General features: G+C 44.5%; 1 protein-coding gene across 1 annotated transcript in view; it reads right to left on the minus strand.

Annotated features, from left to right (window-relative positions):
- Positions 1 to 237: 237 nt before the first annotated feature.
- Positions 238 to 27,459, minus strand: part of LOC114607218 (alpha-lactalbumin-like) — a 48,351-nt gene continuing 21,129 nt past the window's right edge. The window contains 1 exon segment of the mRNA XM_077936611.1: positions 238 to 2,251. Within this exon segment, the coding sequence (XP_077792737.1) occupies positions 2,105 to 2,251 (147 nt within the window). The 3' untranslated portion in view covers positions 238 to 2,104.

The following is a 27,459-nucleotide window of genomic DNA, read 5'->3' on the forward strand; positions in this document are numbered from 1 at the left end:
AAGTCCAGGGAGCAGAGAGACTCTTGCCCCCTTCCTCTCTGCCAAGCCGGGGAGGGGGACCAGGGCATTCCTCGGCATCCCTGGCCCCCTTCAGACCGAGGAATCCGGGCTATCTACTAGCAGACGTCGTAGTGGGAAAGAAAGATTTGTACGTAAAATAGATGCAGAAAGAAAAAAGAAAGAAAGGAGAGCGTGACCCATGCAATCAATTGAGGAAATGCAGTGTAAGCGGTGGAAGTCATTCAATGAAATTTTATTATTATTTGTTTATTGAAATACATGTAGAATAAATTTGGAAGAAATTCTTCCTACTTTCTTCGCTTTCTCTTTTTCTAATTTTTCTTTTTCCTTTTTCTTATTCTTTCTTCTTTTTCATTCTTCTTTTCTATATTTTTCTTTTTTATTAACAGCATTATGGAATTTTGAATATTTGTATGTGATTTATTTATTTATTAATATTGGGGAAATTGCAGGGGTCGGCACACCGGCAGTGCAATAGATGAGCCTTACCCTGGGAAAATCTCCTTCATGATCAAGGTGTCTCCTCTGCCAGGTAAGTATATATGTATGTGATTGTAACACTTTGTTAATTGATTTTGATTTTGTAATAATTATATTAAGGTAATAAAATAAAATTTAAAAAAAGGAATTGAATGTGTTCTGGAGAGTTGTTTTGGGAATTCAGGAAGAAGGGGTAGACCCTGGAGTTCCTTGGAGAAAATGGTGGGAAAGAAATGAAATTAATAAAGAGACGGAGCCCAGCCCGTAATCTGACAGCTGCATTTTGCAGCTGTTTCTGAGTTGTCTTCAAGGGCAGCTGCACATGGAGGGCATTGCAATGATCCCATTGGATCCAGAGCATGGAATACCATGGCCTTGTCCTCTCATCCCAAAGAGACTGGGGCTGGCAAACTAGCCAGAGCTGGAAGGGGGCAATGCTAGTCACTGAGGCCACCTGGGAACCTCTAAGCAGATGTGGTGGTGGGGTTATGCTATGCAACATTATTGTTATTTTAATTATTATAATTAGTAATTACCCATCCTATTATTTACATGCAGTTCACCCTAAGTTCCCAGGGCAGATTTCAACATTAAAACACTATAAAAAAATAGTTTAAAACTAGAGCTAGAAGATTTCTTCTTCTTCTTCCTTTTTTTCTTAAAGAAAGCTCAGAGTCTGGCCTGTGGTGCAGTCCAGTCCTGGTTCCTTCCAAGACTCATCTACACTTGCACAGGGAACCACCTTCTTCTCCTTCCCATTTATCAGTTTTATAACAGAACAGTGTCTTTGTTTCTAGAATTTGCCAGTACCTCTCATTCGTTTGGATGGACAGAACTTAGCAGAAGACCAAGGGGTTCCTTCTGATCTTTTGGAGACTTCCTGATAGCACAGATGGATGAGCAAGACTCAGCTGGCCCTGAAGCAGGAAGAGGCCATGGCATTGACAATGGGAGCAATGGGTTAGCGCCATCGTCTAATGGCGGATTCCCTCTGAGCTCCGGAGGGAATCAGCTCAGCAGGGATTGGGTCCTGTCGCGCCGGCGACGCGGGGACCCTTAAAAACCACGGGCGTGGAAGCCCGTGGACTTGGTGACTCGGTGGGCACCATTAGCGCCCCCCGACCCGCGAAGGAGCCTTTTTTAAGGCTACGGAATGGGGGACGGGGAGCGGCGCGGTGCTGAGAGTCCTCTGCTTCCCCTGCTGAGTGAAGCCGCATACCATGGACGGAGAGCGCTGACTTCTTCCTTTGAACATCTGGATTAAAAGCAACAACCCGTGAGTGATACGGAAATTGGACTTAAAAGAAAAAATTTCTTCTTTGAATTTGGCACGATCGGGGAAGACGCAAAGAGGAAGTCCGTCTCCCCGCCTTGTAAACAACTTAAAGCAAGGACTAGATAACTAAGGTTGAAAGAATATTCTTTCTTTACTGGATAAAAGTTATTAATTTCACGATTGGAAAGTACAAGTAATTTTGCTGGAGGATAAGAGTGGATTTTGAGAACTGAAGTGCAACCCCCCAGGAACCGGGGGGGTCCTTTTCTAACCCATTTCCACATTCTCTATTACAAATCCTTGTTGCTCTTTCAGGAAAAGGATCAGTCAGCAGCAGCGGGTCCTGATCCCTCTGAGGCAGAGAGGACTTCGCTGGACACCAGAGAGAGGCCGCTGGGTAAGGAGGAAGGAGTTGTTTCTCAGTCTGGCCACGTTCTGTTGACATTGGAAGTAATCCCTGGGTTCTTTCAGTATCTGAGGGAAAGACAAGAGATGTATTTTCACATAACTAAAATATGAAATGGGCACAAAGGCCAGAATGCACCTCTGAGAGAAGCACCATGCACTCCTGGCTCCCCTTTGTCTCTTGTAGGTGAAAGAAGGATGCCAGCAAGATCTCCTCCATCTCTTCATCCTGGTGGAGGGGAAACAGTGGCTGAGGAACCGGATCACATAGGGGGAAGGAATCTTGGGGGGAAAGAGGCTGAGGGGTGGGGGAGACAGGGCGTTTCTGGGGGCAAAGGAATCTCCTGCTCTTTTTTCTTCTGTCAAATCTGGAAAACTGGCATGCTTGCACAGACAGAATGATTTGAAGAAATCAACATGGAGTTCCACCCATTTTCCTTAAGACCTGAAAGATTGCTGCGCCATAAATCTTATTAAACAAAGGAGAGCTGGAAGAGAGCCCAGAGCCCTGGAAGATAAAAAACGTGGCCTCGGGGGGTGGGCGGACCACGCTGAAAATCAACCTACGGATAACAACACAGAATAAAATGCTTCTTGCAAGTTAATAGACATATGGATTTGTTAAACACAATAGAAAGTCATATACCAGTGATTGTGATGATAAGACAGTGGGTTAAGATCGGAGTTATGAAATTGGGGGAAAACTTCCAAAAAAAATTCCTTTAAAAGAATCAAGTCTTAAAACAAACAAAAAAGTCCTTAGACAGTATTTAAAAGAATCCTTCCAAAAAAAATTTGCAAAATTGTCCAGTAGCACCTTAGAGACCAATTGGTCTACCTACCTGAATCTGGGGGAAAACAAGAGAAGAACACAGAAACAAGTGAAAGAAACTTTCTCCCGATAGCCAGAACATGGGAAGCCCTCCCAATTTTTTTTAGTTTGGAATGTATTCAATCCATTAATAATTTTTTAGTTCATCTTCAGTGAAGGTTTGCCGGATCATAAATCAGCAAAAATAATGTAACTATAAAAAGAGAACCGAAGGCCCCCCTTCACTTACCTAACAATCCTGTTACGGCAAAGTCCTCTCCAGATCAAAACCTTGGCACACAGTGGCTGATTCATTTAGCAGGTTATCATGTCTCCGTCTTCCAAAACACACCTGTTTCTTAAGTCCAGATTTTTTATCTTAAAAAAAAGAAGTATTCCCGCTCACGGTGGCCACATTGGAGAGTTCTGATTCATGCAGTGCCAAGCACTCAGGGCCCCTGCCCCCTGCATTCCGTCAGAGCGAGAGACAGTCAACGGACAATCCGCCAGTCAAAGCTTGCCCTCCCTGACCCGGGGGGGGGGGGTCACAAGGATAATTACTCTCATATTATCCTTAATTAACTGCATGGTCAGAGTCCGCTTTCATGGGTCCGCTGCACGCCATGGCAGTCCATGACAGAAGTCGCAAATGCAACGTTTTAAGTGCGTTATACAAAGGTGACACTAGATGGCAATGGTGAGCTTATGGCAAATTCAATACATTTTTCAAAATGCTTCTTTTAAAAAGCATTTTCACAGCATTTTTAATATGTGTCTGGATTCCCCCACTCACACAGGGTCAACAGAATTGTTGCCCATCCGAAGATCACAAGGCCTTTTTTGCCTAAATCAACCCCGCAGGTGGTAAAAACAAAGAAGCACAAAATATTTTACACTGTTTTTTTAAAAAGAATTCCAACAATCTGAGGAGCCTTTGCTGTAAGGCTGCGGGGATCTCTACCCATTTACCTGGGAATAAAAGGCATTGAACTTAAAAGAACCTCTGAGTCGATGTGTAAAGGATTGCACTACAAAGGCCTAAAATGTTGAACCAGACTCCAGCTCAGTTGATAGAGCATGAGACTCGTAATCTCAGGGTCGTGGGTTTGAGTCCCATGTTGCGCAAATGATTCCTGCACTGCAGGGGGATGGATTGGATGACCCTTGGGGTCCCTTCTGACTCTACAGTTCAATGATAAGCAAAGTATACATGACTATAACTCTCATAATAATAAATTTTTATTTATACCCCGCCCTCCCTGCCCAGAACTGGGCTCAGGGTGGCTAACACCAATAAAATTACAAGAAAACATAATGGGGGGGCAGTTAATTAAAATAAGGGTTAAAATACAATTTAAAATGTATTAAAGATCTTGTTTGGAGTGTTACTTAAAAAAAAAATAATTGACCGCAATAGATTTTACTCCAAATGATTTTTGCATGAAGTCTATTTCTAGGCATGCAGGTTTTTTTTAGAGAAGACAAGTGGCAAATAAATGGCAACTGTTCTCTGGGCAAGAAACATGACACTTTTCTTCATTTTCTTCCCTTTTCTTTCCGACTTTAAAAGCAGACAAAATCGGCTGCCTTGTCCCAGGATTCAGCCTAAGAGCAGCTGTCCCTGCCCAGCAGAAGACATCCAAGCCTAGACGCGACAAGGTAAGTCCTGAGTATCATAGATGACATGGGGGGGAGGGGGCGGCATACAATCTGAGGAAAGAAGAAGAGAGAAGTTTGACTTTCTTTCTTAGCACAGGCCTTGTACATAGCAGGGAGACACTGAACGAAACATTCAGAGGCAAAGCTCCCTCAGAACTACCAAGCCAATCAGAGTGCAGGCTTCCTGAGTAAGCGTCAGCAAGCAAAAGCTCCACCTTTCCCTCTTTTGGTTATTTGACTTGAACGTGAACACAATTAACCTGGAACGACCTCCTGTTGGAAGCGTGAACTTCGAACAAGACCTTTTCTTGAAGGAGTGCGGGAGGTCATCCCCCCCCCCCTCCTGCTTAGCACACTCAGGCCCTGAGGGACAATCTAGAGGGGCCCATAAAAATCTGGTCTCCAGCTGTTTTTAACTACAATTCCCATTGTCCCTGACCACTGGTCCTGCTAGCTAGGGGTGATGGGAGTTGTAGTCCAAAAACAGCTGGAGACCCAAGTTTGGGAAACCCTGATCTAACACTGTATTGTAAGAAGCTTTAAGGTTCCTGGGGTTCTGTGGGGGAAGCAAGACCATTCATGGGGCATGAGGGTGCTTCTAATGTCTGGTGCAGACGCAACTCCGGTTTCTTCTGAGTTTGAGGGTCCACAGCAATTGGCTCCCCCTTTCCCCCTTTGGGAAAAGAGAGGGGGCAGAGAGTTTGGCAGGTTGACCAACTCTGCCTCTTCTGGCTGTCCTCGCAGGCAATACCAGGAGGTCGTCTGAATGCAACCTGCTGCTCAGGTTTTTTCTCTCTCTCTTGGCAACCAACAACCGTGCTGCAGGTGGAGTGCCACAAAAGAGAACGCCCTCTCCCAATTTCAGTCATGGGGGGAGGGTGGGGAAACCCGTAAGAGGCTGCGGTTGCAGGTATTAGTTCTCTTTGGGTCATCCCCAAAGTACACGCAATACAAAAGTACACTGACCCAAGTTTTTAGGTTAGTTGTCAGATGGTTGGCATTTCTTCAATAGTGGAAGCTAATGGGGGACCCCCAAGGGCCATCTAGTCCAGCCCCCTCCAATGCAGGAATCTTAAGCATCCCTGAGAGATGGCCATCCAACCTCCAATGAAGGAGAGTCCACAGCCTACCAAGGGAGAGTGTTCTGCTGTCAGAAAGCTTTGAATGAAGAACCTCTTAGAGTTTGGAAGACGGGACACCTCTCCAACTGAGGGGAAGGAGCAGAACCCAAGAGAGAAGGCAGTCGGCAGGCTGGGAGAGGCAGAGAGAAAGAGGGGAGAGGTTTCAGCTGCATTCCGGGGCAGGGCAGCTGCCAAATTTGATCTCGTGCAAGGGTTCTTCTGCCTTACGGGAGTGCCTGCTGGTCCCATTCAACTATGTTTTAGAGTAGACCCATTGAATTTAATGAACATGACTAAGTTAGGCCCATTCATTTCGACAGGTCTACTTGAAGCAAAGCATAGCTGTCACTCTCTGTGTTCACCTCCATATATTTGGCAATTAAGCGAATTATTACAAAGGCATAGTAACTGTGTGCGGATCTAACAGTTCCATAACCTGAGGGGGCCTTGGGGTCATGTGCCCCCGACTCTCCAATTCTCCAACCCAGAACCTTTTCCTTCCACTTTTGGGTTAAACCACAGATCCTAGGACTTGCTGATCAGAAGGTCAGCGGTTTGAATCCCCGCAACAGGGTGAGCTCCCGTTGCTCGGTCCCAGCTCCTGCCCACCTAGCAGTTTGAAAGCACGCCAAAGTGCAAGTAAATAAATAGGTACCGCTCCAGCGGGAAGGTAAATGATGTTTCCATGCGCTGCTCTGGTTCTCCAGAAGTGGCTTAGTCATGCTGGCCACATGACCCGGAAGCTGTACGCCGGCTCCCTCAGCCAATAAAGCGAGATGAGCACCGCAACACCAGAGTCGGTAACGACTGGACCTAATGGTCAGGGGTCCCTTTACCCTTTACCTTTAATCCAAGTTTATGCACCAATTACTGGTGCTGAAGAAACTGAAATTGATTAATTCTATGAAGACTTACAACACCTTCTAGAAATGACACCAAAGAAGAATGTTCTTCTCATTATAGGGGATTGGAATGCTAAAGTAGGGAATCAAGAGATAAAAGGAACAACTGGCAAGTTTGGCCTTGGAGTTCAAACCGAAGCAGGGCAAAGGTTAATAGAACAAGCTGGTCATCACAAACACTCTTTTCCAACAACACAAAAGACGACTCTACACATGGACATCACCAGATGGGCAGCATCGAAATTAGATTGATTATATTCTCTGCAGCCAAAGATGGAGAAGCTCTATACAGTCAGCAAAAACAAGACCTGGAGCTGACTGTGGCTCAGATTATCAGCTTCTTATAGCAAAATTCAAGCTTAAACTGAAGAAAGTAGGAAAAACCACTGGGCCGGTAAGATACAATCTAAATCAAATCCCTTATGAATACACAGTGGAAGTGAGGAACAGGTTTAAATTCAAATTTCTTTCTGTAAAAGGGAATTGCAATGAGAATTACCCCTTCTCCTTATGGTACCCCAAATCTTTGCCCTAGTACGGAACCATTGACAACCATCAACTATTAAGAGCCTACCAAGTTCCAATCTAACATGCAAAATTCTTTTCACAGTTTTCCCACTGAGTTTGTCTTTTATCTGGTTGCATTATAGGAACAGCATTCCTGACAGAGTTTTTCACAGGAAATAAAAATTTCCCTTTCAAACAGGATACATGAACCTCTAAGAGAATTCGGACCCACATAAGCAAAATGTTTAATAACTTGCCAATTGTGTTCAAATTAACAAAGGTTTTGTCCCTTCGTTTCTTCCACAGCCAAACTAAATGAAGGAAATTAAATGTAAATGATTATAATATTTAAATGGATGTTATTTACAGCTTCCCAAGAAGAAAATTTTAGAATATTATCTCCTTTCTTGACTATTATCTTCCTCCTTTTAAAAAAAAAAAAACTAATTATGTTTTCAGATCCCCCCCCCCCCCGCAGGCCTATTTTCAAAGGATGCTTTGCGGGAGACCAAATATTAAGACGATCTCCTCACCAGCTAAGCAGCCTGCCAATGCATCACAGTGGCCACAACAATTTCTTCCCATAAGAAGACTTGAGACCAGGCAGACAGATGAAAGACAATATAAGGAATATAATTAATATTTTGGAATATCTGACTGCCAGGAATGAGAAACAAGCGATACTAATGTTTGTGGATGCAGAAAAGGCCTTTGATAATATAGCATGGGATTTTATGTTGAAAAATGTGGATGTGGGAAAGGAGTTCTTTAATGGAATTAAGGCAATATATACAGAGCAGAGAGCCAAATTGATAGTCAATAATGTAATTACGGAAGATATAAAAATATCTAAAGGAACAAGACAGGGTTGTCCACTCTCGCCATTGTTATTTATAACGGTTCTGGAGGTCTTTTTAAGTGCGATTAGACAAAATAGATTAATAAAAGGGGTGACAGTAGGTCAGAATGAATATAAAGTTAAAGCCTTTGCTGATGATCTGGTAATAACGATGGAAGAACCAATGGAGAGTGTAAAAGAAGCAATGGAGGAGATTGAAAAATTTGGAAATATGGCCGGGTTTAGATTGAATAAGAAAAAAACTAAATATGGATCAAAGTATGATAGAAATAATGCAACAACAAACAGAGATGGAGGTGGTGAAAAAGGTAACATATCTAGGAATTTGGTTAACACCTAAAAATATTGACCTGTTCCAGAATAACTATTTCTATCATACTTTGGAAGGAAATAAGGAATGATCTGGAGGTGTGGGGTAGAATGAAACTGTCCTTTTGGGGTAGAATTTCGACGACAAAGATGAGCGTGCTTCCAAAGATGTTATTTTTATTTCAGACTATCCCCATTATAAAGGGGGTAGGGATTTTTAAAGAGTGGCAGAGAGTGGTTATGTAGAAAAAGATTCAAAGTTTCAAACTGAGATAATAAATAATGAATGTAAAACTTTGTCAAAAATGTATAAGATATTGTTGGAATGGTATACGAAAGATGAAGAGGTTAAATCGATAATGATACAATGGGCCAAAGATTTTGGATATAACATTCAATTTGACGATGGGGGAAAATTGTGGAAAGAAAATTTAAAATTTACTGCATGCACGGTGTTGAAGGAAAATATCATGAAAATGTTTTATAGATGGTATATTACACCGGTAAAATTAGCAAAAATGTTTAAGATATGTAATAAGTGTTGGAAATGTAAAGAAAAAGAAGGAACATTTTACCATATATGGTGGGAATGTAAGAAAGTGAAAAACTTCTGGGAAGCGATATATAATGAATTGAAAAAGATGTTAAAATATACTTTTGTAAAGAAACCAGAAGCTTTTCTTTTAGGGATTACAGGAAAGGAAATAAGAAGAAAGGACTGTAAACTCTTCGAGTATACAGTTACAGCAGCAAGAATTTTACCGGCCCAGAAATGGAAACAAGAGGAAATAATGACGATAGAAGAATGGAGAATGAAACTGACAGACTATGCGGAATTGGACAAACTAACTGGGAAAATTAGATACGTGAAAGACCAAAAATTCATCGAAGACTGGGGAAAGTTTGTAAAATATCTGAAAAATGTATGTGATGTGCAAACAACGCTAGCGGGGTTTCAAGAAGCACTGTAAAAGTTGAGATGTATTGTTAAAAAGAAATAGAAGGGGGGGGAGACAAATGGCAATACAAATGAAGGGAATGTGTACTGAAGAGATAAATATGGATGATTGCCAGAGAAGCTGAAGGAAGTCCAAAAAAAGATAATTTGTCAAAATTTGGATAAAAATGTACAATTATATTGGAAAATTAATAAAAATTTATGCATAAAAAGACTTGAGAAACTGACTAATTGAATTTTGAAGGACATTTTATCTCTTTGACCACAACCCAAGAAGGAAAGAACCTAGAAAGCTATTAACATTTCAGCAACATTTGGAAGGGCTCTTAACTTCCTCCCAATGACTCAAAGGCAGGCAAGAAATGCCCTTCTGCCCAAGTTTGGAGATACTTGTAAAAGCAGCAAGAATGGTCTCAAGATCACATTATTCCCTCAAGATATGGTGTAGCATTAATAATTTGTATGTTTTGTGTATTATGTGTTATTATGTAGGAATGCTGAAATGTATCTGATAGTCCCCCCCACAAAGGGGGGGATAAAATTTCTGTGTTAATTGTTTCTGTATAATATAGGGTGCATAACTATGAACAACAGAAGGGTTTGGCTTACACCCCAAGTTTTTTCATGGAGGATTCTCATATATTACATGCTTTCCGATAGAGCAGGCTATATTTAGATTAAGTCAACTGATGATCATATTTGCTTGTCCCACCTGGCACTCTGCAGTGTGCCAACCTTCTCTACCCATTTATTTATTTATTTATTTTAAATTTGTCACCAAAAATATATTTTTTTATTCAAAGGACACAAATAGTGATTTGTTTTTTCTATACATGAAGTTCCCAGAAAGAAATTACCGTATTTTTTTTACTATTTCTTTCTTTCTTTGCAGTCACTTTCTTTCTGTTCCAGAAAACTATTTTGAATCTCTTCTATGACTTCTCTGTATCTCTTGCAGATTCAGTACTGTTAAGTAGCAATTGTTCTGTATTTATTTATTAATCTTGGTTTTCCCGTATAGCTGTGAAATTAATCTAACCACAACCAAGTATTATTCTTGGAACCATATTTTATCAGGTAGTTTTGAGGCAACACTATTATTATTTGGGATGTTTTGATTAGAATGCCAAATGGAAATGGGTGTAGATCATGTCCCAAATTTTATTTATTTATTTGAGGACACAACCACCATACGTGGAATAAGGTTCCTTCACTTTGTTTACATCTCCAACATATTATTCCCCATAATTGCTCTCATTTTTTCATCTCAATTGGACTACCAAATTGTGTGCTTACTCTTCTCTACCGAATTTTGATTTTACCAAGTCCATGAAAGCCCAGATAACAAGAAAAGTGTATATGCCTTGATTTAGCAGGAATGATCCCTTATAGATTTAAATTGACTTATTTGGACAAGTGCCTTATTAAGACTGGTTTTGTTTTAACAGACTGGTTTAGAAAGTTGAGAACCATGGACTCTGTTTGAATTGGGCAAGTGTACCCAGGCTGCAATTAGCTTTTTGGTCCTTTAAGAGCAAGTGAGCAACTTCCCATGAGTACAAGACCAGAGCCTATAATAAAATCCCATAGAAAGGCCAAGGCAAAGACATCTCTCTCATGACGTGTCCAAACCTGTGCCAGCTATGGTGAGTGCCAGGCGACATGGTTAATATGAAAGCCCTAAGTGGATTCACCAAGGATTGCCACTGCTGTACCACTATGCCAGTGTGAGACCAAAGTAGAACTAGCTTGACACCTGAGAACACACAAAAAACTACGCAGGACAAAGCAAACTGCATTTTCAGTCATTAGTGGACCTTCCTGCTAAATGTAAAGCATAGACCAGTATTGAGAAATGTTTCTCCCAAAGAGCTAGAATACAAGTAATTAAGTGCCACTGTATTCTGCTCTGGTCAGACCTCACCTGGAGTACTGTGTCCAGTTCTGGGCACCACAGTTCAAGAAGGACACTGACAAACTGGAACGTGTCCAGAGGAGGGCAACCAAAATGGTCAAAGGCCTGGAAACGATGCCTTATGAGGAATGGCTAAGGGAGCTGGGCATGTTTAGCCTGGAGAAGAGGAGGTTAAGGGGTGATATGATAGCCATGTTCAAATATATAAAAGGATGTCATATAGAGGAGGGAGAAAGGTTGTTTTCTGCTGCTCCAGAGAAGCGGACACGGAGCAATGGATCCAAACTACAAGAAAGAAGATTCCACCTAAACATTAGGAAGAACTTCCTGACAGTAAGAGCTGTTCGACAGTGGAATTTGCTGCCAAGGAGTGTGGTGGAGTCTCCTTCTTTGGAGGTCTTTAAGCAGAGGCTTGACAACCATATGTCAGGAGTGCTCTGATGGTGTTTCCTGCTTGGCAGGGGGTTGGACTCGATGGCCCTTGTGGTCTCTTACAACTCTATGATTCTATGATTCTAAGTAACAAAATACAACAGGTGTTCTTTTTATGTGGTATCCTATATCCAGCTATGTGCACTGCTATACTTGCAAATGACCTTAAGAGGCATGGCTTGGAAGTCCCTTTCAAGTTTACATAAACCCACACATCTGGAACGGTGGATACCAAGTTATTATTTAGTGCATATCTATATAACATACGGGACCAAAGGGGGGTGGGAAATATGTCTATGTCTGAACTGTAGTTAAGTGCAGAGAAAATATTTACGGTTCCTACGGAACCTAAAATGGGACACGGGTGGCGCTGTGGGTAAAACCTCAGTTTTACTTGCCGATCATATGGTCGGCGGTTCGAATCCCCGCGGCGGGGTGAGCTCCCGTCGTTCGGTCCCAGCTCCTGCCCACCTAGCAGTTCGAAAGCATCCTTAAGTGCAAGTAGATAAATAAGTACCGCTTTATAGCAGGAAGGTAACGGCGTTTCCGTGCGCTGCGCTGGTGCTGGCTCGCCAGAGCAGCTTCGTCACGCTGGCCACGTGACCCGGAAGTGTCTCCGGACAGCGCTGGCTCCCGGCCTCTTAAGCGAGATGAGCACGCAACCCCAGAGTCGGTCACGACTGGCCCGTACGGGCAGGGGTACCTTTACCTTACCTGTACGGAACCTAAGCAAATTTATCTCTGAAGGGGGGAAATGTTATGGAAATTACCGGGGGGGGGGGGGGCACATCTTTAAAGTTACATATTACAAATATTATGCCTGAATATATCCTTCCAACTTGACAGCTCAGGGAAGTCACCTAGCTTTAAAAATAATATAAAATCATCTCCTTTACCAGTTTCCTCCATTCCAAAGCTATTTGCCCCTTGAAAAGGGACTCCAGGAAGTTCTCAGAGGTGACAATTGCTGGGCACATTGTTAGCCAAAGGAAGCCAAATCTCATCACCTGGCTCGCCTCAGGCTCCAGACATGCAAAGGAACTTCTATTGTACTTTTGGGTGGTGGGTACTTAAGACATATTTGTCTATGCTAATCTTATACCTGAGTCTTGCCCTGCCATGTCTGCTTATGCTAATCTTGTACCAAGGACTTGTCTGACATGTTTGCCAAGGTTAACCCCTCGCCTTCGAACTGTATTCTGGGATGTGATGGGAAAGTTTTAAAAGTCTTTGTCACCCCATCCTCGGGGTTCAAAACTTGCTCTTTGAACCTATTGCGCAATAAACTTTGGTCTACAGCTATTTGCTCCGGTTGGCTGGACTCCTTCCTTTATTCCACAGGGACCCGCGGGCTCTGCCCGATGAACTGGGTGACTGAGCAGCCTCACACCTAGATTTTTCCCTAACAGTTTGAATGGATCATCTTGTGAAATCAGAGCTGATCCCCACCCACCCCTCAAAAACAATGGAAAAAGAAAAGAGACCAAGAGGAGTTGAGATACAGCCTAAGAAGAAGGACATTGGCCAGAAAATGCAGTCATAAAGATGAAAGGAATTTGGTGGCTGTGGACAAACAGCTGCACAGAGGCTTTAAGGATGGTGGTGAATCAAAAGGAAAGAGCTGCCAGACTACCTGCGGCTACGCTTGAAACAGGCTGAGGAGGAAATGGCAAAGCTTCAAGACTGATCAGCGGGAAGGAGTAGACTGCTATAGTCTGTTGTCTGTCTGGTAGAAGCCAAGCAGTATGGGAGCATTGTGGGATGGAGCTAAACTGAGAAACCTTGAGAAACTCTGGGATTATAGCTCTATCCAAGAGCAGCAGAAGAACCTCAAGGACGTGGCAGCAAACAAAGCCAAGGGTACGAACAGTTGGACATATTAGACTGGCACATGCAGACTGAAAAAAGTCAGAGCTCCTCACTTGAAATTCTTTGAAAAGTGAAATAACATAATAACAGGAACAGAAATCTTTAAGAATGCAGCTGCTATCTAAGTGATTATTATATCAATTGGAATGTAATTAGAAGCTAATAGGAATATGAATCGCAGTAATATAAGAATACGATTAATGCGCTATGGAGCACGGCAAACCACTTTAATTAAATTGAGGTTGTTTGGAGGTTCTAGCAGGGGAGCACAGCTATCGTATACCCTTGACCGAAGAACGGTACACTCCTTCTATCTGGGATGGTCGTCCTCTTCCACGCAACTTCGGAAGGGACACATATGGAGCGGTGAGGAAGGAAGGGGACACCTGCCTAGCCAGCCAGATCAGCCGAATCAACCCTGGCGATCAATGGGGTGACAGATGTCGCAACCAAATTGCCTGTCTGAATTTTGCATTGCTTTGTAACGATTTGTTGGGTCTCTGGACCATAATAAAGATTGATTGATTGATTGATTGATTGATTAAATTGCATTACATAATTTGGAATTAATTGGAATTAATTTGGAATCAATTGGTATTTGTATAATTTGTATAATTGGATTAATATAGGGAAACTAATAAAATAACATATGAAAGAAAAAGGAAGAGCCACCCAGATGATAAAGGAATCTGAAAGCCTTCCACACAAAGAGAGGGGAAGGAAGGAAGGATAATGGGGAACTGGAATTAATGGACCTAACTTAGTCATATTAATTTCAACTGGCTGTGAGTGTCTGGAGGTGGTTGGAGGAAGGATGGTGGTTAACAAATTGAGGCTGAATCCTGACAAGTACTGTTTTGAGGGGATAGGGGGTGGATGGGGGCTAAGACCCTACCTGCCCGCAGACAGAGTGGTCCATACTCCCACTTGGACTTCTGCAAGGCGCTCTATGTGGGGCTACATCTGAAGGTGACTTGGAAACTAAAACCAATCCAAAATTTGGCAGCTAAAGGGTCTTCACTGGCTCACATTTCAGAGCACAATTCAAAGTGCTGGTACTGAACTTTAAAGCCCTCAACAGTGTTGCCCTGTATACCCGAAGGAGCGTCTCTCCCCCCCCCCCCGTTCAGCCCAGACATGGAAGTCCAGCTCCGAGGGTGTTTTGGCGGTTCCCTCACTGTGGGAAGTGATGTTACAGGGAACCTGGCAGAGGGCCTTCTCAGTAGTGGTGCCTGCTAGATGTCAAAGAGATAAATAATTATACAACTTTTAGAAGAAGTTTTGGGAAGTTTTTTATGTTTGATGTTTGATTGTGTTTTTATATGCATTGGAAGCCACCCAGAGTGGGTGGGGTATAAATATTATTAAAATATTAAAATAGTATTAGTAAAGCTAATGAGTCCCACCAGCACAACCGGCTCCCCCCTGTGTGCTCCCGAATTGGCTTGAAGAGATCAGGAGAAACCCCAGGACAATGCATGAGGTTAGGAGAAGGGGAATCATTCCCCCTGACAAGCTGAAATGCATGCACTGATGGAACAATTGCACTATGTTAAATTCCTCCCATAGGGTCCATTCTGGTTATATTCCAACTAGCTTAAGCCTTTAACACTTCTTAATAATAAGAAATAACCTGGTGATCTTGAGTCACACATGGCAAAGGTTTATAAGGAGTCACTTACTATTGCAGGCAATGCTGCATTTGTTCTTCGAGGCTTGCTTCCCATTACTGCACCATTTGGCACCATCCAGTCAGAATAATCCATAGTATGGATGGTCGCCTTCACTTGTAAAGTAGTTGGTAGTCAAGTTACTTGCAAATGTAGCCAAACAGACAACTGGTTATAGAAGCATGGTATAAAAATCAGAAATGTGGAATATATTTTGAATAATAAAGCGAGCTCCAAAACATTGATATAGGATGGGATTTTAAAAATAACTCCAATTTCAGCTCCAGATTCAGTTTAAAAGCTTTAAAATAATTGATATTAACAATTCAGCCTTAACATATGTGATTCGTTCAATCTTTCTTGTTGTAACATTATAAAATAACAAGTAGTATATATCATTTTATTCTATTTGGTTTATATTCTGTCTTTCAAAGGGCTCACAGGGTGACTATAAACATTTCTAACAACTTCTAAAACTTTTCAAATGTTGTGATGCCTCCTTTGAATCTTGCTAGTTTACATTTCACAATTCACAGTTTTGAGAGCTAGCGATTACACAGTTGTGTAATCTTCAGCTGCTGCCCTAAAGCTCTCAAAAATTCACAGTTTTGAGAGCTTTAGGGCAGCAGCTGAAGAAGGAACAAAAAGGGTTTTCTTGTGTGAGTTTCTTGTGGCTGATTAGCTGCTCTCTCTGGGCAAAGGTCAGAGGGGGCAGGGCTTCTGTTGAGGTAGGTGATTAGCTGTGGGAGGAGCTTATCAGAGCTTTAGGGCAGCAGCTGAAGAAGGAACAAAAAGGGTTTTCCTGTGTGAGTTTCTTGTGGCTGTTTAGCTGCTCTCTCTGGGCAAAGGTCAGAGGGGGCAGGGCTTCTGTTGAGGTAGGTGATTAGCTGTGGGAGGAGCTTATCAGAGCTTTAGGGCAGCAGCTGAAGGAACAAAAAGGGTTTTCTTGTGTGAGTTTCTTGTGCCTGATTAGCTGCTCTCTCTGGGCAAAGGTCAGAGGGGGCAGGGCTTCTGTTGAGGTAGGTGATTAGCTGTGGGAGGAGCTTATCAGAGCCTTAGGGCAGCGGCGCGCGCCTAGCGGCGCACACAGTTTGATCCATATTTTAGATTTAGGGGAGCTAGTCGCAAACATTTGTTGGGGGAGACCTAGGTTTTTTGGGAGGGATTTATTTGTCCTGTCTCCACACTTTTTATGATAGAGGACCACTGTAGTCACCCCCAACGACACGTTCCCAAGATGGAGGGTGAGGGAACAGCTGCAGTCGCCTGTGGTTCCTGCGCAATGTTTGCCATCTTGCCAAAGGTTGCAGGCAGCTTTACCTGCAGCAATTGCATGTTGATTGCCCTCTTAAAAGACAAAGTCCAGCAACTGGAGGAACGTGTAGCTACGCTCCAAAGAATTAGAGAGCTGGAACTCTTCTTGGAAGCAACAGAGCACACCGTCTCCACCAAGGAAGAGACAGGGGACTCCCCTGAGAAGGTGGCTAGTTCACCAACACAGGAGTCAGATATATGGAGAAACGTGACTCAAAGAAGTAGGAGGCCCAGGGTTCGCTCTGATTGTTTAGAAATACGCAATCGCTTTGAGGTCCTTTCCCCTAGCATGGAAGACGAAGAGCAGACTCCATTTGAGGATCTCTCCCTCATTACAGTCGATCAGGTATATGAAGACGAGGAGCAAAGGCAGTCCTCTGGGAATGTCCAGGCGACCTTGGAACCGACAGCTCACAGAAGAACCCCGACCAGACCTAAGAGGAGGCGTGTAGTGGTGATAGGGGATTCCCTACTGAGGGGAACAGAAGCAGTGATCTGTGGGCCTGACAAGATGTCTCGGGAAGTGTGCTGTCTCCCCGGGGCTAAGATCCAAGATGTAACTGAACGACTGCAAGGAATCATAAAACCCACTGACAAATACCCCTTCCTCTTGGTTCATGTGGGAACCAATGACACTGCAAGCAATAGCCTCCAGAAGATCAAAAGAGATTATGAGGCTCTGGGCAGGAAATTGAAGCAATTAAATGCACAAATTGTCATCTCATCTGTCCTCCCAGTTGAACGACGTGGCCCAGGGAGAGAGGGAAAAATAGTGGAAGTGAACAACTGGCTTTGCAAATGGTGCAAACAGGAACGGTTTGGATTCTTAGATCACGGAATGCAGTTTCTTGAAGATGGACTTCTGGCAAGCGATGGGCTGCACCTCACAACGGTTGGGAGGAATGTTTTTGCAAAAAATCTCAGAAACCTCATCAGGAGGGCTTTAAACTGACTAATGTGGGGGAGGGAGACAGTGCTCCTGAAGGTAGGAGTCTATCAATTGATGAAGATGATCATCCAAATGTCATAGACCGAATGGAGCAAAGAGCATGCAGACCTAGTGGTGGGAGGAGAAAATCCTTAAATAAGAGACACGGGGGAATGATTAATGGACTTCAATGTCTGTACACTAATGCGCAAAGCATGGGAAATAAACAAGATGAGCTTGAGCTCCTGGTACAGCAAACTAAATATGACATAATAGGAATCACTGAAACCTGGTGGGATAAATCCCACGATTGGAATGTAATAATGGAGGGATACAATCTATTTCAAAGAAACAGACCAGACAAGAAAGGAGGAGGAGTGGCGTTATATGTCAGGGATGTGTATACCTGTGAAGAGATCCAAGATTTAGAACCTCAAAGCCAAAGTGAGAGCATTTGGGTGAAAATTAAGGGAGAGAAGAATAACAGTGACCTCATTGTGGGAGTTTACTATAGATCCCCAAGCCAAACGGAGGACATAGATGATGCCTTCCTGGAACAGATGGCCAAGCATGCAAAAGGAAGGGAGATAGTAGTAATGGGGGACTTCAATTACCCGGATATTTGTTGGATGTCAAACTCAGCCAAGAGCATAAGGTCAAACAGATTCCTCACTGCCCTTGCAGACAACTTCATTGTCCAGAAAGTGGGAGAAGCAACAAGAGGAACAGCCATTTTAGATCTGGTCCTAACCAATGTTGATGACCTGGTTAGTGGGGTAGAAGTGGAAGGATCATTAGGCGCGAGTGATCATGCTCTTCTGAAGTTTACTATATAGCGGAAAGGAGCAGCCAAGCATACTAGGACTCAATTTCTCGACTTTAAGAAAGCCGACTTCATAAAGCTTAGGGAAGTGCTGGGTGAGATCCCATGGACAGTAATACTAAAAGGAAAGGGAGTTCAAGATGGCTGGGAGTTTGTTAAGAGGGAGATAGTAAAAGCACAACTTCAGGCAATATCAATGAGACGGAAACATGGAAGGTGCCTAAAGAAGCCAGGGTGGCTATCTAAAGAACTTTTAACTGAGTTAAGATTAAAAAAGGATGTGTACAAAAAATGGAAAAGGGGGGAAACCACCAAAGAGGAATTCAAACAAATAGCCAGCACGTGTAGACACAAAGTCAGAAAAGCTAAAGCACAAAATGAACTCAGGCTTGCTAGAGAGGTTAAAAGCAACAAAAAAGGCTTTTATGGGTATGTTCGTAGCAAAAGGAAGAACAAAGAAACCGTGGGGTCACTCAGAGGAGAAGATGGTGAAATGCAAACAGGGGACACAGAAAGGGCTGAACTCCCCAATGCCTTCTTTGCCTCAGTCTTCTCCGATAAAGAAAACAATGCCCGACCTGAAGAATTTGGAGCAAATGATTCAGCAGAGGAAACACAGCCCAGAATAACTAAGGAGATAGTACAAGAATACTTGGCTAGTCTAGATGTATTCAAGTCTCCAGGGCCAGATGAACTGCATCCAAGAGTATTAAAAGAACTGGCAGATGTGATTTCAGAACCACTGGCAGTCATCCTTGAGAATTCCTGGAGAACAGGCGAAGTCCCGGCAGACTGGAGGAGGGCAAATGTTGTCCCTATTTTCAAAAAGGGGAAAAGAGAGGACCCAAATAATTACCGCCCAGTCAGTCTGACATCAATACCAGGGAAGATTCTGGAGCAGATCATTAAGCAAACAGTCTGTGAGCACCTAGAAAGGAATGCTGTGATCACCAATAGTCAGCATGGATTTCTGAAAAATAAGTCATGTCAGACTAACCTGATCTCGTTTTTTGACAGAATTACAAGCCTGGTAGATGAAGGGAACGCAGTGGATGTAGTCTACCTTGATTTCAGCAAGGCATTTGACAAGGTGCCCCATGATATTCTTGTAAAGAAGCTGGTAAAATGCGGTCTTGACTATGCTACCACTCAGTGGATTTGTAACTGGCTGACTGACCGAACCCAAAGGGTGCTCATCAATGGTTCCTCTTCATCCTGGAGAAGAGTGACTAGTGGGGTGCCACAGGGTTCTGTCTTGGGCCCGGTCTTATTCAACATCTTTATCAACGACTTGGATGATGGACTCAAGGGCATCCTGATCAAATTTGCAGATGACACCAAACTGGGAGGGGTGGCTAACACCCCAGAGGACAGGATCACACTTCAAAACGACCTTGACAGATTAGAGAACTGGGCCAAAACAAACAAGATGAATTTTAACAGGGAGAAATGTAAAGTATTGCACTTGGGCAAAAAAAATGAGAGGCACAAATACAAGATGGGTGACACCTGGCTTGAGAGCAGTACGTGTGAAAAGGATCTAGGAGTCTTGGTTGACCACAAACTTGACATGAGCCAACAGTGTGACACGGCAGCTAAAAAAGCCAATGCAATTCTGGGCCTCATCAATAGGAGTATAGCATCTAGATCAAGGGAAGTAATAGTGCCACTGTATTCTGCTCTGGTCAGACCTCACCTGGAGTACTGTGTCCAGTTCTGGGCACCACAGTTCAAGAAGGACACTGACAAACTGGAACGTGTCCAGAGGAGGGCAACCAAAATGGTCAAAGGCCTGGAAATGATGCCTTATGAGGAACGGCTAAGGGAGCTGGGCATGTTTAGCCTGGAGAAGAGGAGGTTAAGGGGTGATATGATAGCCATGTTCAAATATATAAAAGGATGTCACATAGAGGAGGGAGAAAGGTTGTTTTCTGCTGCTCCAGAGAAGCGGACACGGAGCAATGGATCCAAACTACAAGAAAGAAGATTCCACCTAAACATTAGGAAGAACTTCCTGACAGTAAGAGCTGTTCGACAGTGGAATTTGCTGCCAAGGAGTGTGGTGGAGTCTCCTTCTTTGGAGGTCTTTAAGCAGAGGCTTGACAACCATATGTCAGGAGTGCTCTGATGGTGTTTCCTGCTTGGCAGGGGGTTGGACTCGATGGCCCTTGTGGTCTCTTCCAACTCTATGATTCTATGATTCAAAATCCTGCCTTTCCTTGTAAAATAATAGGGAGTACACACCACAACATTTCTAACAGCTTTTAAGACTTTGCTACAATATTACAAATTTCTTTCTCATGGTTCTTGCAAGTTCTATAGATTAATTTCCAATTTCACCACACTATTTGAAACAGGATCGTAAGCGTTAATAAGGATAATTACTTTTAAACAAAAAAATATATGCATGATAATGCATGACACACACTTTCTTCAGAAAAGCGAAACGGGAGGAAATTGAAATCACATACAGTGGTGCCCCGCAAGACGAACGCCCCGCAAGACGGAAAACCCGCTAGACGAAAGGGTTTTCCGTTTTGGAGGCGCTTCGCAAAACGAATTTCCCTATGGGCTTGCTTGGAGGCGCTTCGCAAAACGAATTTCCCTATGGGCTTGCTTCGCAAGACAAATTTCCCTATGGGCTTGCTTCGCAAGTCTTTGTCCCCCCTTCCTGCCTTCCCAGGGGCTTTTAAATCGCCCCGGACAGTGGAGAAGTCCTCCGCTGTCCCTGGGGCAATTTTAAAATGCCGCCCGCCAGCATTTTAAGATCGCCCCGGACAGCGGAGAAGTCCTCCGCTGTCCCGGGGTTTTTTAAAATGCTGGGGGTGGGAAGAAAAGCCCTTGTCCCCCCCCCCCCCAGCCCTCAGAAGAGGTCGGGGACAGACTGTCCCCGGACCTGGTCTGAAGGCGGTTTCCATAGGAACGCATTAATTGATTTTCAATGCATTCCTATGGGAAACCGTGCATCGCAAGACGAAAAACTCGCAAGACGAAGAGACTTGCGGAACGAATTAATTTCATCTTGCGAGGCACCACTGTACTGCAAAATGCATCTAAGTTAATCATACCAGTAGGGTGGAAGTTGTATACCCCATGAACTCACATTGATGTAAACCAGTCCGTGTAGAGTCCATTCCATAACTTCTCAGTAGATAAAACAGTTCACAGGCATCAAACACTTTGGTCTCATGGCCTACAATGAGCAGGTAGAATATGGAGTGGCCTTCATTGCTGCTGGTCTTTGCAGAACAGTGTGTCCAGAGCCCAGGTTTTATAGTCCCTGGCTGTAGGCTGTTCATTCCATCTGCAAGTGTTCTTCTTGTTCCATCTCATTGGAACATCAAAATCTGCCTTATATGGAGTCAGGTGCATGGGCCCATCCAGGTCAGTACTGCTTACAGTGACTGGCAGTGGCTCTCCAGGGTTGCAGACAGGGGTCTCTCCCAGTCCTTCCTGGAGATGCTGGGGATTGAATCTGGGCCCTTCGGCATGCAAGGCAGATGCCCCTGATGCTGAGCTATATGGCCCGCTCTTATAGGGTAGCAACAGCCATTACATGGAGCCAATTCCACTTCTAAAAACTGTCAAAGGAAGCACTGGGTTTACAGCTGCCATCAGACCTGTTCCTACACCCACCTTCAAAATACTCATGCAACTGGCCCTACAGGTCTGGGAAACCTAGCTGAGCCTCGTTCCAAAATAGCTGTACATGGGCATTCAATGCATATGTACTATTGTGTGTGACAGTGAGTGGCAAGCAGACATGATATACCGTATTTTTCGCACCATAGGACGCACTTTTCCCCTCCTAAAAAGCAAGGGAAAATGTGTGTGCGTCCTATGGAGCGAATGCAGGGGGGGAGGCAGGCGGGAAAAGCCCCCAAGAGCCGCACACAAGCTCCGTGCGCTCTTGCGGGCTTTTCCACAGGAGGGAGAAGGGACTGACTGGCCGCATCAGTCCCTTCTCCCACCTCCCAGGAAAGCCAGGAGAAGCTGTGCAGCCCTTTTAAAGTGCACGCGGCTTCTGCCGGTTTTGCGGGAGGTGGGGGAATTCCCCCACCTCCCAGAAAAGCCAGGAGAAGCCGCGCAGCCCCTTTAAAGAGCTCACGGCTTCTGCGGGCTTTTGCGAGAGGTGAGGGAATCCCCCCACCTCCCAGGAAAGCCAGAAGAAGCCGTGCAGCCCTTTTAAAGTGCGCGCGTCTTCTGCCGGTTTTGCGGGAGGTGGGGGAATTCCCCCACCTCCCAGAAAAGCCAGGAAAGCCCTGCGCAGCATCTCCCGGCAAGGAGAGGCTGCGCGGGGCTAAAGGGGAAGGCAAAACAGCGAGCGGGATCCATCCCGCTCGCTGCCTTGCCTTCTTCCATAGCCGCGCGCAACCCCTCCGCAAGGAGAGGCTGCACGGGGCTAAAGGAGAAGGCAAAACAGCGAGCGGGATCCATCCCGCTCGCTGCCTTGCCTTCTTCCATAGCCGCGCGCAACCCCTCCGCAAGGAGAGGCTGCGCGGGGCTAAAGGGGAAGGCAAAACAGCGAGCGGGATCCATCCCGCTCGCTGCCTTGCCTTCTTCCATAGCCACGCGCAACCCCTCCGCAAGGAGAGGCTGCACGGGGCTAAAGGAGAAGGCAAAACAGCGAGCGGGATCCATCCCGCTCGCTGCCTTGCCTTCTTCCATAGCCGCGCGCAACCCCTCCGCAAGGAGAGGCTGCGCGGGGCTAAAGGGGAAGGCAAAACAGCGAGCGGGATCCATCCCGCTCGCTGCCTTGCCTTCTTCCATAGCCGCGTGCAACCCCTCCGCAAGGAGAGGCTGCGCGGGGCTAAAGGGGAAGGCAAAACAGCGAGCGGGATCCATCCCGCTTGCTGCCTTGCCTTCTTCCATAGCTGCGCGCAACCCCTCCGCAAGGAGAGGCTGCATGGGGCTAAAGGGGAAGCCAAAACCTGGCTTGCTCCATAGCTGCTCGCAACCCCTCCGGCAGGGAGAGGTTGGCGCACCCTGTACGCTGCTCTTTGGGGCTGGGGGGGGAAAGATTTTTTTCTTGATTTCCCCCCCTAAAAACTGGGTGCGCCCTATGGTCCGGTGCGTCCTATGGTGCGAAAAATACGGTATTTTCTGACACCACAAGGCAAGCCTGGTGTTCATTTCAGCAGTGGTAGTATGATGCGGGAGGTAGTGGAGGACAGAGGTGCCTGGCGTGCTCTGGTCCATGGGGTCACGAAGAGTCGGACACGACTAAACGACTAAACAACAACAACAACAGTATGATGCCTTTCTTGATGCCTTTTGGCATCAAGTAAGAATCTCTTTCTCAACTGGAAGCATTTAATCTCAACTGGAAGCATTTAATCTCAACTGGAAGCATTTAATCTTCAACCCTCTGCTTGATGTCATTCACAGGAGCCACCTCCTAGGGCCTGAGGGATATTTGCCCCCCCCCCCTCATAAAAAAAATCTGAGTGGGCCAGCCACCCCCCAAGCTAATAGACATTGCCATTCAAATGGTGTGCGTGCACCACACCATGTGATTCATTATTTTATTTAAGATGGTACCCCTGGTGTCACTCAAATATAGTAATTTTACATATTTACTTCAGTGTTTTGAAAATATTTGTATCCTGCTTTCTGCTTAGCAGGCTTTGAAAGCAGTTGGCAACAACAGCAATTAAAAATGACGAACATAATTTTTAAAAATAAAAAAATCACAGCCAATATATATAAAAATTACATAGCAGTAACCAACAAGGAGAATGTCACAACAAAATAGAGCTAGCCCTCTTCCCAAATTCCTTCGGAAATGGGATACTGTTTGCACCTTCTGTGGCTCAACCTAACTTCCTAACTGCCACTTTTTTCAGGTCCTGCACACCTGGTCTCCTCATGAGTAGCATTGCTACCATTTACGGGAAGGGAAAGGGGCAAGTTGGCAGAGAAGTTGGGGCTGTGCAGGTGCGCAGTAGATGCCATCTGGTGCTCGTGCCTGCATATCTGCACAGTTCCAACCTCCCTACTGCCTTCCTCCTCTCCCTCCGGGCTGTTTTCCCTTTTTCTAGTTGAAACTTCTGAGCACTTCTGATGCTGCTGGACTACAGTCAGGGATATGTGAACATGCCAACATTCCTTTGCATACCCATCCTTTATTTTAAATTCTGATGCAATTGATTTACTTGTGCAAGTATTTCTTCCATTTCATTGTCCACAGAAATATATGCATCTTCTTTTTTTACATATAGTGTACACATAGCTGAGCCATCAAAAAATATTTACATGCTGTTACCTTCCCTGAATACTGCCTTTCAGTTGTAGCAAAAATAATGAGTCTTGTGGTACCTTAAAGACAAAACCATCTATTTCACAATCTTGATTTCTCAGTCCAGTAGAAGCATGTCATGTTCTCTCACTTCCTTCACATAGGCATCAGGGAAGGACAGTTTAACACTCTGTGGACATTTTTCACCTATTATCTTGGATTGTAGAAATTCCTCTGGGCATATTATACATTTGACAGGCATGCTCCTCCACTCAGTGTGATGCCACATGTGTGATTAAGCCCCCCTTTTATTGGAATGTTTTAACTGTGTATTTTACAAAGAAAATGGTCGTTTGTGTGCATCTGCTGAAATAACTCTCAAGCTAATTTATTTTTAAATGTATTTGCAGCAAACATGAAATTGTGTTTGACAGCTTGAAATCCCCCCCTTTTTTGTGCCAATGTATTTTCTAGCCCTCTTCCCAAATAAGGGATGTGGGTGGCGCTGTGGTCTAAACCACTGAGCCCAGGGCTTCCCGATCAGAAGGTTGGCGGTTCAAATCCCTGCGAGTGACGGGGTGAGCTCCCATTACTCGGTCCCAGCTCCTGCCAACCTAACAGTTCGAAAGCATGCAAAAAAAAAAGGTGCAAGTAGATAAATAGGTGCTGCTCCAGTGGGAAGGTAAACAGCGTTTCCGTGTGCTGCTGTGGTTTCGTCAGAAGTGGCTTAGTCATGCTGGCCACATGACCCAGATAAACTGTCTGCGGACAAAAGCCGGATCCCTCGGCCTGTAAAGTGAGATGAGCGCTGCTACCCCAGAATCGTCTGCAACTGGACTTAACTGTCAGGGGGTCCTTTACCTTTATTTCTGCCATGTGAAAAAAAATATTGGATGATTGATTGGTTCATTTTCAAATTCACAGTACAAAAGGGATTGATTGAATAGATCAATCAATCTATTCAAGGTTGCTGCCTCCAGCAAAGAACAAGTTCTTTGGAGAGAGAGGCATTGTATAGAAGTGTTTATACACTAATACTAGAAGCCTTCACACTAAGATGGGATAGCTGGAGCATCTGGTCTTAGAGGAGCACAGAATGAATATAACAAAACTGGTGAAAAGAAGTGAACAATCCATGCAAACAGCTGATCAGAATTAACTGCCTTAAGAGGTCCAGTTTGGTGCAGTCATTTTGTATGACATGTTGGGGTGGTACTTTTGGCAGGCCAGCAGCTCACAGCTGCAGTGTACCATGAATGCAATCCTCCAACGCCCTTGGGAAATTGTAGTTCATGATACAGCAGCACAGTTTCTTTTTCAAGGAGGAATGTACAGAAAATGAAATGGCTGCCCCTTTGGGCACTAGGGACTTCTGGTACAGAAATTCAGAAAAGAAAAACAAGTTTACCACCTGCTGGACACTAGGAATGGAAAGATCAGACGATTTCACTCCATTTCTGGTCCATCTCCTTTTTTTTTTACACATCTCATTGCATTCCAGATTTAAAAAAAACTAAAAATAAAACTGCACTTAGATTGCAACTTACATTATTACCAAACTCGTGGGTGGGGAACACAGGGATTCTTGGATGTTGTTGGACTCCAACTCCCATTAACCCCAAGCCAGTATGGATAATGGTAACAGTTTATGGGAGTTGTAGTCCATCCAGCAACATCATAAGGTGCCCATCTCTGACTTGCGTACCACCTGATGCTTCAAGCTACTAGGAAGCTGCTCACAGTATGGATAGAATTTTCTGAAAATGTTGAGCTTGTCCTTTACAGTTCTTGCATATTGTACACATCATTATTACATGAATATTATATGCATGTACCTTGGGAGAAAAGCAATGACAAACCTAGACAGCATCTTAAAAAGCAGAGACATCACCTTGCCAACAAAGGTCCGTATAGTTAAAGCTATGGTTTTCCCAGTAGTGATGTATGGAAGGGAGAGCTAGACCATAAAGAAGGCTGATCACCAAAGAATTGGTGTTTTTGAATTATGGTGCTGGAGGAGACTCTTGAGAGTCCCATGGACTGCAAGAAGATCAAACCTATCCATTCTGAAGGAAATCAGCCTTGAGTGCTCACTGGAAGGACAGGTCATGAAGCTGAGGCTCCAATACTTTGGCCACCTCGTGAGAAGAGAAGACTCCCTGGAGAAGACACTGATGTTGGGAAAGATGGAGGGCACAAGGAGAAGTGGACAACAGAGGACGAGATGGTTGGATAGTGTTCTCAAAGCTACCAGCATGAGTTTGACCAAACGGCGGGAGGCAGTGGAAGACAGGAGTGCCTGGTGTGCTCTGGTCCAGTGTTTCCCAACCTTTTTTGGGCAAAGGCACACTTGTTTGATGAAAAAAATCTCGAGGCACACCACCATTACAGCCCCGTGACGTCAGCGCGCAGCGTCACGCCGGGAGGGACGCACGAAAGTGTAACTTTCAATTTTTTCCCCTCCCCCTTGCCGGGGAACCTCCAAGCTTTGGGGGTGGGGGGGGGAGGAGGCAGCAAAGCGAGGGACTGAGGGACTCCTCCAACGACAAGGGTTGGGGAAGAAGAGAAAGGGCTATTCCGCTCCAGTCACGGGAGGGGAATATGTACTGGCCCAACTGGTGTGCGGTCTTCGGAAAGCGGGGTGCGGGAAGGAAGCCTAGGCTCGGGGTCATAGAATCATAGAGTTGGAAGAGACCACAAGGGCCATCGAGTCCAACCCCCTGCCAAGCAGGAAACACCATCAGAGCACTCCTGACATATGGTTGTCAAGCCTCTGCTTAAAGACCTCCAAAGAAGGAGACTCCACCACACTCCTTGGCAGCAAATTCCACTGTCGAACAGCTCTTACTGTCAGGAAGTTCTTCCTAATGTTTAGGTGGAATCTTCTTTCTTGTAGTTTGGATCCATTGCTCCGTGTCCGCTTCTCTGGAGCAGCAGAAAACAACCTTTCTCCCTCCTCTAT

This window comes from Podarcis muralis, chromosome 12, assembly GCF_964188315.1.
Source record: "Podarcis muralis chromosome 12, rPodMur119.hap1.1, whole genome shotgun sequence".
In the NCBI taxonomy this organism is placed as follows: Eukaryota; Metazoa; Chordata; class Lepidosauria; order Squamata; family Lacertidae; genus Podarcis; species Podarcis muralis.